Source organism: Musca autumnalis, unplaced genomic scaffold (assembly GCF_047663935.1).
Source record: "Musca autumnalis isolate F117 unplaced genomic scaffold, ASM4766393v1 scaffold_4, whole genome shotgun sequence".
Classification (NCBI taxonomy): domain Eukaryota; kingdom Metazoa; phylum Arthropoda; class Insecta; order Diptera; family Muscidae; genus Musca; species Musca autumnalis.
The window spans coordinates 34,924,616-34,943,681 of NW_027411977.1; the positions used below are offsets into that span (position 1 = coordinate 34,924,616).

The 19,066-nt window shown below is 33.8% G+C and overlaps 1 protein-coding gene across 14 annotated transcripts in view; it reads right to left on the reverse strand.

Moving 5' to 3' along the window:
• Srrm234 (Serine-arginine repetitive matrix 2/3/4) overlaps positions 1-19,066 on the reverse strand; it is a 57,792-nt gene that overhangs the window by 14,290 nt on the left and 24,436 nt on the right. For 10 of the 14 annotated variants that reach the window (XR_012412542.1, XM_073982940.1, XM_073982942.1 and 7 more), the window contains exons 5-6: positions 14,675-14,737; positions 3,063-3,213 (exon numbers count right to left, since the gene is read on the reverse strand). Coding sequence is in view for 12 of the 14 variants with exons in the window: in XM_073982940.1 (XP_073839041.1) it covers positions 3,063-3,213; positions 14,675-14,737 (214 nt within the window). In the remaining 2 variants the exon portion in view is untranslated. Of the gene's footprint in view, positions 1-3,062; positions 3,214-13,047; positions 13,069-13,619; positions 14,189-14,674; positions 14,738-19,066 lie in introns of those variants that run through there. The other 4 variants (XM_073982947.1, XM_073982945.1, XR_012412543.1 and 1 more) reach the window with 4 other exon arrangements.

A 19,066-nucleotide genomic window follows, 5' to 3' on the forward strand; every position in this document is an offset into this window, starting at 1 on the left:
GGATTCTGTAAGCAGCACAGCACGACAACTGCGCTGCCATTACCACACATATTTGTCAAGGACTCAATCAGAGACGACCGTGCGATAGAACAGTGATGTGAGAGACTGAACAACTACCCAGCAAAAAGTTTGTCTCCAAAGCGGCAGTTAAATGATATGTACAAGTGATTTGGAAGTGCATCAAATTATGCATTTTCACTCATGATTTTTACAAGGGAGTGACCCCGGAAAGAGGCACTCCATTGCACCGCATTTTAACTGACCCTTTGGCATTGCATTTTAACTGAACCTTTGGCACTGCATTTTAACTGACCCTTTGGCATTGCATTTTAACTGACCCTTTGGCATTGCATTTTAACTGAACCTTTGGCACTGCATTTTAACTGACCCTTTGGCATTGCAATTTAACTGACCCTTTGGGGTCACGTGTTTTAAATAACAAAATAAAATGCATTTATTATTTGTGTAAAACAAAAATATTAATACCTTTATTAAATTAACACAAATTATGAAAATTCTCTATTGAATTCAATCGCAAACATGTGTGTTTCCTCTTCTCTTCATTTAATCCAAGCTTAAGTGCTTTTGCTTCATCTGCTAAATGGGTTTGATATTGTCTTCCCATCACCAGTTAAGATTTCGACATGTACTCCAACAGCACTCCATTGGGAAATTTTCTTCTCGTGTGTTACCGGAAAAATGTTCACAAATTAAATAATATTTAGTTTGTATTAACAAATGTTTGGAAATGTTAACACGATTATCTCTTTTTGGAAATGTACTCCGCTGTCTGTAGAGATGTACAAACTGATTTATGTACATGTAGGGATCTCTAACAACTCTTAATAAAATGTAGCGAACGGAGTGCCTTTTTCACGACTCCGTTTGCACTGCATCCGGATGCTGTTAAATTGTGAGGAATTGGAGTGCCTTTTTCACGACTCCGTTGAACTGCCTCCGGATGTTGTTAAAATGTGACAAATGGATGTGATTCTTTAGATTGCATCCAAATGCGGTTAAAATGTGAGGAATGGATTGCCTTTTTCACGACTCCTTTGAACTGCATAAAAACATGCCGTGAAAGAACTAGTCTACATTGCACTATTTCCAATTTATTTTGCTGGGTATTTAACCGATCTTACCACCTTTTTCCATTCGAGGAATATGCAGATTTCCGCAACAAAATCAACAGCCACTCTGTTCACCACATGGACAGCGCTGTTTGGAAGAAAATTGAATGTCGTAGTCGACGGTAGCAGAATTCCGACCACAAACTGCCCCAACATTTTTGGGGTCACATTCGACACTACTTTCACGTCGTGCGCGCACGCCACAGCTATCTGCGACAAACTGAAAAGTAGAAACAAGGTCCTCAAGTCCCTAGCCGGTAGCACTTAGGGTGCAGATAAACCTTGTTGACCACATATAACGCGATAGGTCGGTCTGCGGTAAGCTATGCGGCGCCAGTCTGGTCCCCGAGATATTTGGGGTCACATTCGACACTACTTTCACGTCGTGCGCGCACGCCACAGCTATCTGCGACAAACTGAAAAGTAGGAACAAGGTTCTCAAGTCCCTAGCCGGTAGCACTTAGGGAGCAGATAAACCTTGTTGACCACATATAACGCGATAGGTCGGTCTGTGGTAAGCTACGCGGCGCCAGTCTGGTCCCCGAGATTATGTGATACGAATTGGAAAAAGATTTAAACTTGCCAGAATGCCGCACTGAGAACAGCAACAGGGTGCCTTCTGAAATCTTCAGTGGACCATCTACATGAGGAGGCAAAGATTCTCCCAGTAAAGCAACACAATGAGATGCTTTCGTTGCAGTACCTGCTCGGATGTTACCGTGTGAGCCATCCCAGTCACCATCTTGTGGGTAGGCAGATCAGGAAGTATATCCATGCTCTAGAGGGAGAGGTCCAACGATACAGGAGAGAACCCCTAGATCAACAAGCATATCAAGCAGGTTTAAATAGTATTCACACGGATGCAGTTGCCAAGGCCTTAAGCAATTATAGTGTGAATAAAGTCCTCGAAATACATCCCTCATCTATTGCAGCTGAGGAGCGTTAGCTGCCACGACAAACTAGAGTAGTTTTGGCTCAACTACGCTCGGGATATTGCAGTCGCCTAAATTCTTATTTATTTATGTAATTTATCTTATATAAATATAAGATAAATTTGGAGAAAAACATTAGCAGCTTAGGCCATTAGCTATCCAAATTTAGTTACAGAGTATTTTTTGGTATAATGATTATAGTACCTATTAAATGTGTATTTTACAATAAATTCTTATTGGGACATGCATACACCGACTCGTTTCCTTTTGTATGTTACATACAAATGTACAAAGACATAATACCCCTTACCACAATGTGGTGTAGAGTATAAATATGGTTCCTTTTTTGTTTCTCTTCGAGTTGTCACTCAGACATGTTTTATGGCTGAACAGTACTTAGAGAATTTTATCAAAACAAAGTTTGATTCTTTTGACCCCAACACCTAACCCAAGTATTCTGCACCACTATTAACGTTGATAAGGGTGTTAAATGCAATTTCAACTCTTTATATGTATTTACAAAAAAAAAAATATATATTTACAAAAAAATATATCAAATAAAATGATTACCTTTGATTTAGATTTTAGAAGAAAAACAACGAGGTGTTTATATTTTGATTTAGAGATATTTTTTGTTTAGAACAAAATTGGAATAGAAATATTCATTGAAATTTGAGGAATAAAAAACAAGAAAAAGTAAAACAAACATATCAAGCAAGAAGAAGTAATGATGATCATTAAATGTTGATAAATGTTTACTTTTGAATTTTGGGTTATGATAAATGTGAATTTTGTTATTTTTGGTTTTTAATTTTTGTTATCCATTTAGTAATAGTAAGTAAGAAGGTAATAGATTTGGAAGAGATTATATTAAAAAAATGTCTTAAATAAACAAACAGTGCATGATTTTGAATATATATTTATCTCATAATTTATCAACTCTATTAAAGATATCTTCAGTATCTGCTCTGCTCTTTTTATTCATTTTACTCTCACTCACCTTATCCTTTTTGGATTTTTTGCGACTTTTCTTCACTTCACCTTCGGAATCCGAGGAATCATTTTCATCGCCTGAATCTTTGCGATTATCTCCATCGTCACTATCCGATTCACTGGATTTACGTTTACGTGATTTCTTCTTCTTCGATTTACTGCAAATAAACGGGGGATTTTATAAAATGTTATTATTGTTTGTAGAAATTATTTCTTTTTTTTTTAATTATACAAAACAAATGCAATAGCAATTTGAGAAAATTTTTAAAATTGAACCACAAAAAACATCTTGCTTTTTTAATTTACTTGTTACATATACTTTTCAAGTATATTTCTTAGATACGATGTTACGTTGTTAGTATTCAAATCTAATTAATTATTTAATACTTTTATCTTCGCTAAAATATAGAAGATTATACATTTTACAATTTTTTTTTATATTATTCACATAAAAAGTTCGTGAAACTTATTTTTTTTTGCACGTTTCCTAAAGTTTTCTAATATTGAAAGCAAATTATTTTGATTGATTTACGATAGTCTCCGGAGTGGTTATGGCCAAATATAAAAAATACAAGGCTTTTAAATAAAAAAATATATATTCCAACAACATCTTCTAAAATAAAGTACTGCAATGAAAGTGTATTCAAAAATTAAGTGGATTTCCATTTACACAATTGCATGAGTTAAGGAGGAAATGTATCGAATTTTGCAATAGGAAAATGTTGACATATAAAAAACATCTGGAAACCAACAAAAAGATTTGTTGAGTGTTGGTAAAATTGACAATATCTGGATTATGTAGGAAATACGGTCAAATCTTAGGCCATTTTGTTTCACCTAAGGCAATGCAATAAGATAGTCAGTGGCATTTTATACATATATGTATTAGCATTACACAGTTTAAAAATATTTAAAGCTGCACCTGACAGGTCATGACAAAGGCATTTTGAATTTACTATATTCTGGAATTAAGTTGTAAGAAGCAAATTCCTGCAAAGACATATAAAGAATCGTATTTTAATAGTGCTATATGTGTTCATCTCTGTTATAGAGGTTGCCTGGTCCTATGTCGACATTATTTGTAGGAGAGTTTGTCTGTTCATAGAACAACTCTAAATAGAAAATATCTATATATATATATAATAATATATTTTTTTGGAAGAGAGTTAAATATGTATATATAAAAACATTAAAATGCAAAAAATCAATGATCCAAGACAGGACATGATACAAGCGGGCTGGATTCAAGAGAAAATTTGTATATGCTTGTATGCAAAGAATTTAAAACAATAGGCCTAATTATACCGCTAAAATGTCCAACACACCAATAAAATTTTATGTCCATTATTTATCAACAAGTATAAACTTACTCGAGAGTAAAAGTATGTCTTTGTTTTCCCAGGAAAATAAAATTGAACCAATTCCTGGCGTAGTAGTACTTAAACTGCCTCTTTCGAAATAGTCCACAGAGAATTATGACAGATAGAATATGTTCTTAGTCTTTTCCTCTGATTTACATTCATATCATGAAATTTATTGTGTACTTTTGTACTCAATTCCATAGATGCATGTAAAATTACTGCATCCTTCGGGGAAGAGTAGAGATCTTGAAAAGAAAGAAATCATTGTAATCAGGACAACACGAATTACCCAGCTGTTAAAATTTTAACACGACCCGAGAAGTGGTTTAATATGGATTTAAGAACAAAAATACTGAATTTTTATGGGAGATGTACCCAAAGGATGGGACCTATATTGCCAATCTACGATCATGATCTAAGATACCATGTACAAAGATTGGACCAATGCACAATGGATCCACCCATTGGCCAAAAATAAAAAAATGAATGTCAAAATTTTGGTACAACATCTGTCAACTCTGACAGCTATGACATGGGCCATTTTAAAACAAGTAAGAACAGACTATAGTCGGACGGGGCCGACCATGTGATACCCTATACCACTAAACGCGTCTTCTTGGGATAAAGTTATAAGATGTGCATTAGAAATTTTACCAATTTTCACACAAAAGTTTTGATCAATTTAACCCGCTAAATATTATCCGATCATACCGTTGACTTGCACGCTACTTCTTCATCTCAAACCAAAACTACGTTTAAAATTTCGCGCCGATCGGACTATTATTGCGACCTACAGAGCGGCTACAAAATCGAGCAAAAATTTTGTTTTTGGTCCATTTCATCCCTTTAACATTTCACGATCATCGCCAAAAACTAATCAGTTCTATTCTGGTCCAAACCCGACCTCCATACTAAATTTCGTGACAATCGGTCCATAATTGCGGCCTCTAGCTTGATTACAATTTTTAATGGACGGACAGACGGACGGACGGACGGACACACATCGCTAAATCGCTTTATCTCGTCGAGATATGAAGTTTGGTATACCACATGAGGGGTCTACGACGAATATTTCGCGGCGTTACATGAATTTTTGGGAAAACAAACTTATTATACCCTTTTCCACATTGTGGTATAGGGTATAAATATATTAGTTTTTGTTTCATTCGAACGCGATCTTCTTAAGATTAGCTTCAAAAGTCGGAACATTTGACTAATATTTTTTGTTGTGAGTACAACCTATGTTTTAAGTGCAATTAAATATATTCAAAATATCGCCAATCTAATACGTATAGCAAAATATTATAGTGGATTTTGAAGGAGGAGGTAATAGCTTAATTTTCATTAAAAATAGTGTTTTCGCGTGTTGTGGAATTCTAGTTAGCTACATATTTTCTTAGTGTATTTTGTAATGCTAATTCGATCATATACTTAAATTTGGCCTAAGGTTTTAGTCATGATGCCCACCAGTGCCCACCTCGGGAATAATTTCCAAAGGAGGTCATGGGTTTAAGATTATTCAGTATTAAAATCAGCTGCCATCTATTGTCAGACTATAAATGGTGGGTCGCTTACTAAAGCTGCCCTAGAATAGGGTTTCTATGGATATATATGCGTATAACTCTGTTATCTGACCACGTACATTAACATAATTGGCATCAGTGGCAAGATGAAGAAATCTTCTTCCAAATTAGTCTTACGTTGGCGGTATGTGCCTTCCAGGAAGAACGCTATACGATCTATATTTAAAATTTTACCAATTTTCAGACAAAAATATTAATTTTTGTTTAATCCGCTAAATTGGTTGGATTTTATGTTGCTTTGGGGATTGTTTTGTTTCCCCAAGCCTATTTTTGCATCATAAGATAATCAGGACCTTTGTTCATGTCATTGTATTAACAGCATAAAACAATTCTTACCGTATACCCCCTCCAGAGGGGTAAAGGGGGGGGGGGGGGGGGGGGGGAGAATGTCACGCTCGTGGTTTTTAAAAACACTCTTCGCAGCAGCACAAAGCTGTAATCGTCGCATTGGCTTGATTTTTACACTCTAAATATTTTTGGCCACTTTCTCCATACAAGTGGATCCACTGTGCAATGTTAATCATTCCTTTCGATAGTTGTCGTTCGCAGTATGAATTTTTAGAGCTTTTGGTTTATAGCTAATCGATAAGCATAATCTTAGAACTTTATCTGAGATTCGCAAAAATATTAATAATGGAGCAAGGCCGTATCCGGTTCGCGAGTTGTCGTGAGTACCAGCAGCAGTTACACAGCTTTCGGTTCAGAAGGTTCGGAAGAAGTGGACGATATAGTCCATATTCGATCCTAATCTATTATGTCTGGTAGAAATAGTACGATGTGTAAAATATGGACCAAATTGGTTAAATTGTGAATGGCACATCTTCGAACATGATCTACGTTTGGACCAAATTTTGAATCGATTCGGTTGACCCGTTCGAGAATTATTGGTCCAGCGGGTCACTTTCCCGGGAAGTATGGACTTGCCCTAAAAAACTTGTAGCGTCGTAATAGTGGCCCCGAGAACAACCTGTTGCAAAAAATAAATACGATTCCAAAGCAGGTATCAAACTAAACTTCCCCGTAATGTTGCGTTAAAATGTCTCAACTCGGACAATACCTTTATATGGGAGCTATCCATAACCTGGATCTCATATTATTGGGGACTATAAGAAAATACCTAGAATCGGGAGTTACCATTAAATTGGGACAATGCCAAAACTGGTTGTATGCTGGTCATTTTTTTGCAAAGAGATATTTTCTTCACTCAGTAGCCAAAATGCCGTTAAAAAAAGAGTAAGAACGTCGTTAACCCACTTAGCGCCGAGAATTTTTTGCGAGAAAACTTCAAACTTTATATGAAAATCATATTTTTGAGACATTCTACACTTTAAAACTTATAGTCCCTTGGCTTTTGATTGAGAAAATACTCTTACTACATTCCTAACAAATCCCTGACTTTAGATGAATGTAACTTTATGATTAAATTTTGATCGCATATTTAAATATTTCCTCAAAAGTCGAAAGTTACAAAAAATAGATTTTTAATTGCCTTCGTTTGAGGCCAATTGCGTGGAAATACATAGACCACATAAAGCTTTATAAGCATTGAATGATAGATAACAGACAATACTATAACAAAATGCAAAAAAGGCCACAAAAATTTGGGAAAATGTCAGAGTTTTACGTCAAATTTTGCAACCATTTTGGGTGGCGTTTAAACAAACGGCCAGTGGCTTTATGTGGGTTAAGTTCGGCCGGGCCGAATTTGTTATACCTTCCACCACGAGTTGTATTGAAGTAAAATGGACCAACTAGTTTCCTTTCGTTTATGATGAAGACTAAATACCAACATTCACCAATTTTGGTAAAACAATGTGGTTAACCTCTAAAATACCGAAATTCGGGAGGTACCGTTCTATGGGGGCTATATGAAGGCGTGGACCAATACAGATAAAATTCTGGGTGAAAATTGTATGCCCCCAACGAAGACTAAGTACCAAATTTCAACCATTTCGGTGAGATAATGAAGCTAAAACCTTCAAAATACCGAAAATGGGAAGGTACCGTTCTATGGGGGCTATATCAAAACGTGTACCAAATGGACTATTTGCAATTCCAAACATCCTAGAAGTAATGGAAACTTCTATACCAAATCACAAAGCTCTATCTTAAAACGCTTAGACGGACATGATTATATCGACTTAGAATCTTACCCTGATCAAGTATATATATCGTCACCATAAATACCCGAAGTAGTATCTCCAAAAAAGTCAAAATTAGTTTTTTGATTGAACTAATATATAACGCTAATATACACACTCTTGTAAAATTTCAAGCATCTACGTTAAAAAATAACGATCCTATTCATGAAATGGCATTTCGGAAAAATGGGGTAACATTGCAGATTTTGTTGTAATGACGGATCATTTTATAACGTTTTGCTGCATCTCCTGTAAAATTATTATTTTGTTAGTTACGACTTTTGGCATTTATGGTGCCGACTTTTGGTATTTATGGTGACTTTATAAGGTCTCCGATGAATATTTCGATGTGTTACCAATGGAATGACAAATTTAATTATACCCTCCATATTCTGGTGTAAATTTAGGCCAATAGTTTGATAAGAAATGCTTTTGTCGCACCTTCCCATACAAGTTTTTGTCCTGTCGACAAACATATTTAACAATACAAAAATATTGTTTAAGATATCACTAGTATCAGTAAGAAACAATCCTAAATCACTCAGAGAAAAGAGGAGATCCCTTATTATTGGGCTAAAACTGCAACCATTGATTTTAGACAAAATATTTTTTATACCCTATACCACAATGTGGAAAAGGGTATTATAAGTTTGTTTTGGTAAAAATTCATGTAACACCGCGAAATATTCGTCGGAGACCCCCCATGTGGTATACCAATATTCATATCTCGACGAGATAAAGCGATTTTGAGATGTGTGTCTGTCCGTCCGTCCGTCCGTCTGTCCATTATAAATTGTAAACACGCTCCAGGCCGCAAATATGGACCGATCGTCACGAAATTTTGTATAGAGGTCAGGTTCAGATCAGAATAGATCCCTATTCTTATTGGTGATGATCGAGAAATATTAAGCGGGTGAAATGGACCAAAAACAAAATTTTTATCTGATTTTGTAGCGGCTCTGTATGTCGCAATTATAGTCAGATCGCCTCGAAATTTTAAATAATGTAAGATTATATGACAAAGAAGAAGCTTGCAATTTGAGATGGTGATCGGAAGATGTTTAGAGGGTTAAATGGACCACAACTTTTGTGTGAAAATTGTGAAAATTTTTAATATACCGGTAATATCTTTATTCCTGGACCACACATTCCGTCCACATAAATAATATTTGGAAGGGCAACTCTTGCCCTTTCAATTAATGCCAATTACGTTGATTTATGTGGTCAGATAACAGAGTTACAGCCCAATATATCGAGTGTTTTGCTTGTAATGTAATCAAAAGCATACTAGAGGTCGCAATTATAAATCAATAGTGACGAAATTTTGCACGAGGTAGGGGTTTAGGTCGAAGAAGATGCCTACAATTTTTGTTGATGATCTGATATTATTTAGCGGGTGCAATGGACCATTACTTTTGTATGCTAAATAAAAACATTTTATTTTTGGTCCATATTTGAATCCCTGGAGGCCGTATACCGGCAAAGTCGCCTATATATGAAAAATTAACTACCGATCTTTCCTCTGATGAAAATTGCAATAATATGTGTGCTTGGTAACGGACCTACTACCTAAGATATAATGAGTTTTGTGAAGAGAACCACATCTTCCTCCCATGCTACAAATTTTCTCTATCATGACAGACAAATTCCCAGTTCTTACAAATTGCGTGGCACCCTATCATATTACCTGTCCAATTGTCCAAAATTTAAAGATGTAGCAGAAATTGCTATATAATTGTTCCACAAACATCCCAGTAGGGACAAGGGCGCCTTCTCTCATATCAATGAGGGCACCCCGATTAATATCAGCTCAATAATATGTAGACAGCGGATCTTTATGCAACACCTATTTTTGTAAAATTTGCATATTTTTGGCTTCTAATTAAATTCCAATCGAAATATATCACATAAGCAAAAATATGCGAAATGTATAAATTATGCATATGCAAATATTATTTTTGCATATGGAAAATTTCTGTATTTCATATATTTTCGTATGCTACATATATTTCAATCATATCTTCTAAAATGTTTATGTGTACATTTTTCTGTTCGAAATTCACTTCAGACAAGTCAATAAAATAGAGAAATCTGTAACCAGAGCCACGATCTTCAAAATGTCGAAAATGGGTAGCTTTCGTTGTATGGGAGCTATATGAAAGCCTAGACCTATACCGACAAATTTCAGATGGAAAGTTTAATACCCCCAATGAAGACTTAGTAGCCAATTCAGATTGATATTGAGACCATAACCTTCAGAGTACAGAAAATCCGTAGGTTCTGGTTATGGGAGCTATGTATATGAAGACGTGGACATATAACGACAAATTTCAGGTGGAAAGTTTTTTTACCTCCAACGATGACTGAATACAAAATGTCAGCCACTTCAGTTTGATATTGAGGCCACAACCTTCAAAATACCGGATATCGGGAGGTACGGTTCTATGGGAGCTATATGAAGACCTGGACCTATACCGATAAATTTCAGGTCGAAAATTTTGATGAACGAATACTTAATACAAACTTTCAGTCAATTCGATGGGTAGGGCACAAAGTGTTGCATATGGTTTAGAAAATATGTCAAAATATGCAAAAAATTAGGTCCAGACTAAGTGTCCGTTCTAAAATTACCATTGTTTGCACACCCGCCTTACACGCTGAATTTCGGGTGTTCGATTCCCGGCCAGCAAACATCAAATTTCCAACGATGGCAAAATACCCCTCAGTAAAGTTGGCGACATTTTCTGAGTATTTCAACCATGTACTCAACTACAGGTGGTGTTTTAAGACATGCATTTCGGACTCGGTGATAAACAGTAGGCCCCATACTATTGCTGTAATATGAATCGTGGTACACGCCCTGTCCCTTCTGTGATGTTTGTGGAACAATTATTATATTGTTATTTTAACTTACCCCCATTATTATAAGTCTTCTTTTGTTATAGTTTGGATTTACCGAACAGATTTATCGCTTTCCAGTTAACATAAAGTTAAAAATGATGATTGAATTTCAAGGAGGAGCTTCTTGGCAATAGCTTTCAATGTAAAATTATATTTTTAATGCCTCTAAATTGGTTTATTTTGCGTTTTCAAATCCATCAGATAGTAAAAGAACACATATAATAATGGCCCTTAAAGTGATAAGGTTGCAGACTCCAAAAATTTATTTCTTACAATGAGCTTATTTATAGTAAAATGCTTGACAAACTTACATATTATAATTTGTTAGGTCAAGTTATGAGAATTCCTACCCCACAAAGGCTTCCTTTATGTTTGCCATTTAAGGCGAAGATCATATAATTTAATTTCTATTGTTTTTCTCTTTTTTCAAATGAAGGTTCACGTAGAAAGAGAAGACTAAGCGAATCATCCAATCTTAAAATGGGATGATAGTCGATTCTAAATTTGCTAAATTTGTATTATGGAAAAACGTTTTTTCTGGGCCAGTAATTAAGTGAAGTATAGCTAGAAGCATCCCAATTAAATAAGCTATGAACAATAAACAGAATGCCGGCGTTGCACAGTGGAAAAAATACCGATCTAGCGCGCCAAAAGTGAAAAAAATCACATACGCCAATTTAAAAATTATTAGTGCAGTATTGATCTAAGGTGTCCACTGAATCTAACGGAAGTTAAAATAATTTGTTTTCCATCAGTCAGAGCGGAATAACGGTTCATTTTTCGTTAAAAATTTATGAACTGGTTTTCATAATATATTTTAGTAGTAAATTGGCGATCGTCTCTTGCAGTCTTCCTACAAAGTAATTTTAAAGCTTTATTGTATGAAATATTTCTTGAAGACAGGTTTATTAAAATATATTGAATATAAGATGTTATTTATTTTAACATGGATTTTACACTTAAAAAATTTTTTTCAACTTGAGTACTTTGTTAAAGCGATAACTAGTGATTGTCGCAGGATGGCGCCTAGATTTTTTATTTTATTTTTAGGACACATAATTCTTAACAAATTTGCAAAATTTTAGCTGCAACAAACTGCAACAACTTTTTTTAAAATCATTTTTAGAAAAAATGTCAATTATGCCATTATTTTGTATATTTCGCACCATATCTCCAAAACTTACATTTTTTTTTGACTTTCCTTTAAAAATATATCCGCTTTACTGTAATTCATAACTCTTCAGAACATTCCATTCTTGTAAAATGCCTATATCACACAGTTTTTGGCACATTTTTCAAAGACAATTTGATAAATATATCAACAATGCATTGATATCCCAAATATGAAAATAAACAGCCTGTGAACATTGCTTGAAATATGTTCTGCATAAACTATGATATGAAATATGATATGAACATGAAATAAATATTTCAGAGTTTCAGAATGTTTTAAAGAATTGCTGAGCACATTATTTTAAAAAATTTTGCTAAAGGTTACTTGTTTGAAGTCCCAATAGTTTATCTGCCACTGATCATAATTTCAGAAATAAGATAAACTTTCGTATATTTTATCTATTATATTATAAAAAATGCCATTGCCATTGAACTAAAATTATCCAAATCATGGATAAACATACAATAAAATATTGATTTTTATTTTTGGCGCCCTAAATCGGTACTTTTTTTCCACTGTGCGTTGTTGTTTCGTTTGTTTGCGACTGAAGAATGTTTTCTACTAAATTGACTTGTAGTACCTTGGAAGCAATTAAAAAGTAAAAAAAGTAGCTATGAAATTTTCAGAAAAAAACTCTACGCTGTAGGTAGTATTATCAATTCGTACAAGTTCCAATTACACCACACATATTTTTTTCAGTAAATTAAAAACATTATTTGTTACTTGTTTTTCTAAACATCTTTTGTTATCCTAAAATTTTCATTTGTATTTTTATTTTTGGAAATTTTTGTAACACACGTTTTTATTTTTGTTGTTGTTGTTGATTGTTTACCTTAATGAAAATACTTCTTTACTGGTTAGTCTTTACGAAAATTAATAAAAAAGAAAGATGAGAAAATAATTGTATTGTTTTAAAATGTTCAACCAACGTTGTTGTTGAAGGGTTATAGTTATAAATTCAACTAAAGTTCTGTGTTATTGAATTTCTTATTAAAAACGTCAACAAGGCAACAAACAGACTTTGGTTTTAATTTATGTAAGAAAACATGTCTTAATCTTGAAATAGAAGAGGGGGAAGGGAAGTACAACAAATAAAAAATAAGCGCTATTTTAGTTCATAATAGTGAAGTTAACTAAAAATCAAATTGAAGTGGCAAAATGTCTAAGGAAATTAAAATATATACAATAATATTGAAGCTCGATTAGGGACATGATTTTCGATTTCTATAAATTAATATCAACATCGTCTAAAATATCTTTCATATAATCGAGTTTCAATAGGCTAATACAAATGCAATTGTATGAATGTATGCAAAGGTAGGTAGGTGTGTGTGTGTGAGAGAAACATAAAAATTATGACTTCGAAATGGAATGAAATGCAAAACAAAATGTTGATTTACTTACCCGTTGTCGTTATAGGATTTTTTGTTTTGTTTTTTAATGGTTAAAGCCGAGTAAATTTTGTTTTGGTATTTTTAAAAATTGATAAATATTGTAAAAAAAATATTTCAAAATAAAATACAATGTATATCAGATAATAAAGATAAGATGGATTAATAATTGTTTTGTTGTTGATATTTTGATTTTTTTTAAAGGGAGAGATAGAAAAGTATTAATGACGTTCTTGTGGTTGGTTGTTTGACAAATAATCACAACTTGGTTGAATTTCGTTTACGCTTTACTAATAATATTTGTTGTTTGTTGTTGGGTTTTTAAATATAGAAAATTTGTTGTTAATTGTTTTTCTTCTCATTTTGTTTTTCGTCAAGTTAAAAACTGTTTTTTTTTGTACATTAAATTTTTGTTGATTTGTTACTCTATTCGTTTTATTGTTTTAAATGGCAATTTGTCAATGCTTGTTTTTTTGGTTTTTGTATAAATATCTTATATAGAAAACAAATATATACCAGGGAAAACAAATTTATTAATCTTTTCGTTTCTTTTTTCTTTCTTTTTCATAAGAAGAATTCCTGCTTCGTATCGGTGGTGGGGTGTTATTTTTGGTTTTAAATATTTTGAATAATGGTTTTGAAAGGTTGTTATTTTATATTTGTATATTAATCAAAAAAATGCAGAGAAAGTAGAGAATAAAAAATATATGAAGCAATTGATAAAGAAGAAAGAATTCATTTAAAATTGATTTTTTTGTTGTTGGTTGGTTTTTTGAATTATTTGATAGATTTAAGTTTAAAGTTTAACTAAAAATACGATGATGTATATTTCAAAATAATTTGGAAACCAAAAAAGGAAAATCTTCTACAGAATATTGGAAAAATTAAACTAAAAAATAAACAAAAATGTTGGGTCTACAACTTAAAAAAAGATACTTAAGGTAACTAAAAAAGTTTTGAATTTCTTTACTTTTAGAAATACATGACCTAGAAAATCTAGTACACAATAATATACAACAACACAAAATATGATTTTTTTCTCATTTTAATTAATTTGTGTAAACATACCTCTCTTTTTTGTGTTTTTTAGATTTTTTCTTTTTATCTTTTTTACGTTCAGGACTATTGGAGCTGTAAATATGAAAAAATAGGGAATCATTAAAAACGTTTTATTTTTTTTTTATTTTTTATTTATTTATTCATATTTGTATAACATAAAGCCTTAAAGGCCAAATAATTTGTATACATGACAAAGACTACCTGAGTTTATATATTATATAATTCAAAACTTATATCAAACAATAAATTGTCTAAACAATTCTTTCAATTTACACGAAATACTCTCGTAATCTTGGCTCCCCAGCCAAAAAAAATTCTTAGAACAAGATAAATTTTGTCCAATGAGCTATAACTCGATTTATGTAATATAATAATAAATACAAAATTAGTTTTGAGATAGGGAATGGAAATGCCTCAAAATTTTTAAGCGGAATGCATTATTGCTGTGAGAGAAAATTCGCAGTTCTAGCGGTAAAAAATTCCAGCAACGTGCTACTCTGACGATAAATGATTTTGCAAAAATATTCTTCCAAATCATAGGAATGAATATTTGAGGATTTCTAGAAGAATGTGTAAAGACGAAGGTTCTTCTTAATGCTGGAGGTTTTTCACTTTTTATTATTTTGTAAAACGAAAAAAGGCAACGGAATTTTATGAACATATCAAAAGAACAACCAATGAAGTTTATTACGTAGGAAGAAACATGACTATCACGACTTAAATTGTATATGAAGCGCGTGATAGTATTTACGATACGCTTCAATCTAATAATATTCATGGCAGTAGACCCCGAGTAAACGTTTAAATAGGGATCTAAAGATTTAATTAAAAGTATGCAGAATAATATTTTGAGAATTCATTAAATATACTAAAAATGTTAAAAGATCTAAAATATTAATCGCAAATATTAAGCACTAAGTGATCTGAACCGATTAACAAAGTAGCAAATATTCCTGAAGGTCTTAATGAGCAAAATTAAAGCATTATGCATTGTTTATGCCTGACAAACCACACATGCATAACTGCGCCCATTAATCTTAACAGTTCCTTACATCTTCCTCTTCAATCTTACAATCCCAAAAACTTCACTACACATAAACCAAGTAAGACAAACATTAATATCCACTTCTCCATCTTTCTGGACTTCAGAGATTTTGTGGCAAAAACTTCAAAAACTTCTTTTCAAAATATATCCTACCACTACGAAATCTGAGGTACCGGATTGACCCAAAACCAACCGACTTCGAACAGGGGCCTAATTCTCGCATACGTGATCGAGTTATTTCGATCGATGTTTTCAGTATTTGGATTACGGCATCCGTTAACGAATACACTTTATAGTGGAATCTTTCAAGTTTTTGCCCGCCACACATTTGCTGTCGAAATGAATATTTTTGTGGTATAAAACGAACTTTAATGGCATATTTTGCAATAAAACTAATCAAAATCACATACTAATGACTTTTTCCAATAAAATGAGTAAAAATAGACAAAAAGAGTCAGATTATTAAAAATTAGAAATATATTTTCCAATGCCAGGATGCGATATAATTTTTTTCGGGTCACTATTACTTTTAATTTTTCACAATTTTCTATTATTTTACACAATTTTCATGTTTTAAGTTAACGAGAAACTTGCCGCACAACAACTTGTTTGTAATATTTTGTGTTTACAATTGGTCTGTTCCAGAACTGCAAGAATCTAAAATGTTATCGTAGTAAAAATAGTAGCTTCTTGTAGGATCGTATAAGGGAATCCAAAAATTTCGAACGTTGGTAATTTTTCTTCGAACAAAAATTTTGCAACTATGTACGACACTTTTACAGAAGTTTTTCATGTCATGAAAATTACTTCGAGAATAAAAGTGAAAATTAATATCACAAGTAAAAAAGTATCAGTCGGCTTTGCCGACAGAGATATACCATCAGCCTGTGTGGATTGAAACACTTTTTTTAGGGGGGTTTTCAAATGTTGATAGAATTAAAGTTGAAAAATTTGCGGGGATATCGATAGATAGAGCTTTTTTATCACAGTAGCCTACGAAAAAAATATAATATCGTTGTAAACAGGGCCACTAGAAAAACCTTTGGTAAAAATGTTCAAAGGATCCTCGAACATACCCTTAACCACACAAGGATTGGACAGATAGGGCCCAAATTTTAACATAAACTAAGTTTCGACAATATTTAGAGATCCAAAGTTTGGAACAAATCGGTTGCTACGTCTATGAGAAATCGCTCGTACCATTTTATTCAATTTATTTTCATAAATGGGAACCTAGCCCATAGGGCCAAGAGCGGTTCCAAAAGCTACAAAACATACACTACTCCAAAAGCTTAAATCTAACAATAAATTTAATTTGATAGTCTTAAAATTCATTAACAGGATGTAATTAAAGAAAATATGAAGATCTGTTTAGTAATCAGCTAAGCAATATTAGAAATAAGGAACATAAACAATCATAACAAAAATTTGTACTAGTCGAAAAATTATTAATCTTCAAAATCACTCCGATTAAAATGTTCAAATAACTTCATTTTATAACGGATTAAGGAGCCACTGAATGTCTTAAGATCTTGCGGTAAAGCATTGAACACACGGGCAACCCGTACCAAAAAGGATTTTTCCAAAAAAGGCGTCAAACGCGGTATATGAATTTTAGCGAATATTTTCGAACTTTTGTGGGGGAGGTACCGGAAGGAGAGGACCTATAAGCACCACCTTTGAATTTCATCTAATATTCGAAGAAATATTACAATATCCAAAGTGTGGACGAACACAGTATTCGGTTCGAGCTCTCCAGCCACTACATATGGTGCCATAGGGTTTTTTTTACAACTTTCGGGCTTTTTTCTCAAGAAGTATGCACTTGCCACTGAAAAAACTTTTACTGCGTTAATTGAGGAAGCGAATACCATTTGCTTAAACAAAAATCAAAGTGATTCGAGAGCAGATCTGAAAGTGAATTTATCCAAAATTTTGTATGGGAGGTACCCGAAGGAGTGGACAAATATAGTCCATATTCGAACCTGATCTATATCTGGTAGATATATTAGGATGTGTAAAGTATGGACCAAATCGATCACTCCCATCAACACACAGCGCACAATTTTTCCGAACATTTTTGAACTTTTGTGGGGGAGGTACCTGAAGGAGTAGACCGATATGGCTTATCTTCGAACTTAAACTAAGTTTGCATAAAATATCACGAAGGCCACATTTTGGACCGAATCGGCAGATCCGTTCTATAGTTATCTTGCGTTTCAAGCACTACACACGGTATCATACATAGGGGCTTTTTGTACCTTTCAGGCTATTTTCTTAGGAAGTATGAACTTGCACCTGATGAAACTTATACCGTCGTATGGGAGGCGGTGAATGCAAGTTGCTACAACAAAAATCAAAGCGATTCGAGAGCAGGACCTAAACTGAACTTTTCCGAAATATTGGGTGGGAGGTACCCCAACGAGTGGACCGATAGAGTGCATATTGGACCATCATCTATGTCTGGTAGAAATTTCACGATGTGCAAAGTATGGACCAAATCGGTTAATTACTTCAAGAGTTGTCGTGCGAACAAATTTTCCGAACATTTCCGAACTTTTGTGGGGGAGGTACCGGAAGGAGTGGACCGATATAACCCATCTTCGAACTAAAACTAAGTTTGGACAAAATATTACGAAAGCCAAATTGTGGACCGAATCTGTTGATTCGTTCGAGATTTATCATTCGCTCCAGCCAGACAGACAGACAGACGGACGGACATGCCTAAATCAACTCCAAATTGTCTAAAACACATTTCGTCGAAACATACTTGGGGTCTAAAACCATTATTTCGATGAGGCACATTTTGCCCGTATGAAAGTGTATATACCCTCGTTAGCATAAATGCTGAGGGTATAAAAATGTAACCTAAAAGTACTGGTTCTGCGATACCGGATTGACCCATCAAAAACAGCAACATTCTTTTGGTCGTAAAAGTGTCTACAGCAACCAGGATGGAACCAAAATTGGAATGGACAGTTGAGAAAGAGCATAGTAATGGTAACAGTTTGCGTAGGAATGAATTTGGAGGAGGGTGATAGGCAATCTGAAGAGGGTGTTATAGGTTCACGCTTTGTCGAGAACAGTGACGAAATCTGTTTCACTTTATTTGGAGTCGATTTAGCCACGTCCTTCCATGTCTTTCTGAAAAGTGCGCACGATAACACTCGAACGGATCATCCGATTTGTTTCAAAATATTGGCTCTCGTTATGTTTTATGCAAAGTTAGATTAAGTTCGAAGATGGGAAATATCGGTCCACTCCATCGGATACCTTCCCCACAAAAGTTACAACATTTTTAGCAAAAATAATGCGCACGATAACTCTCGGAGGGACTAACCGATTAGTTACCGACT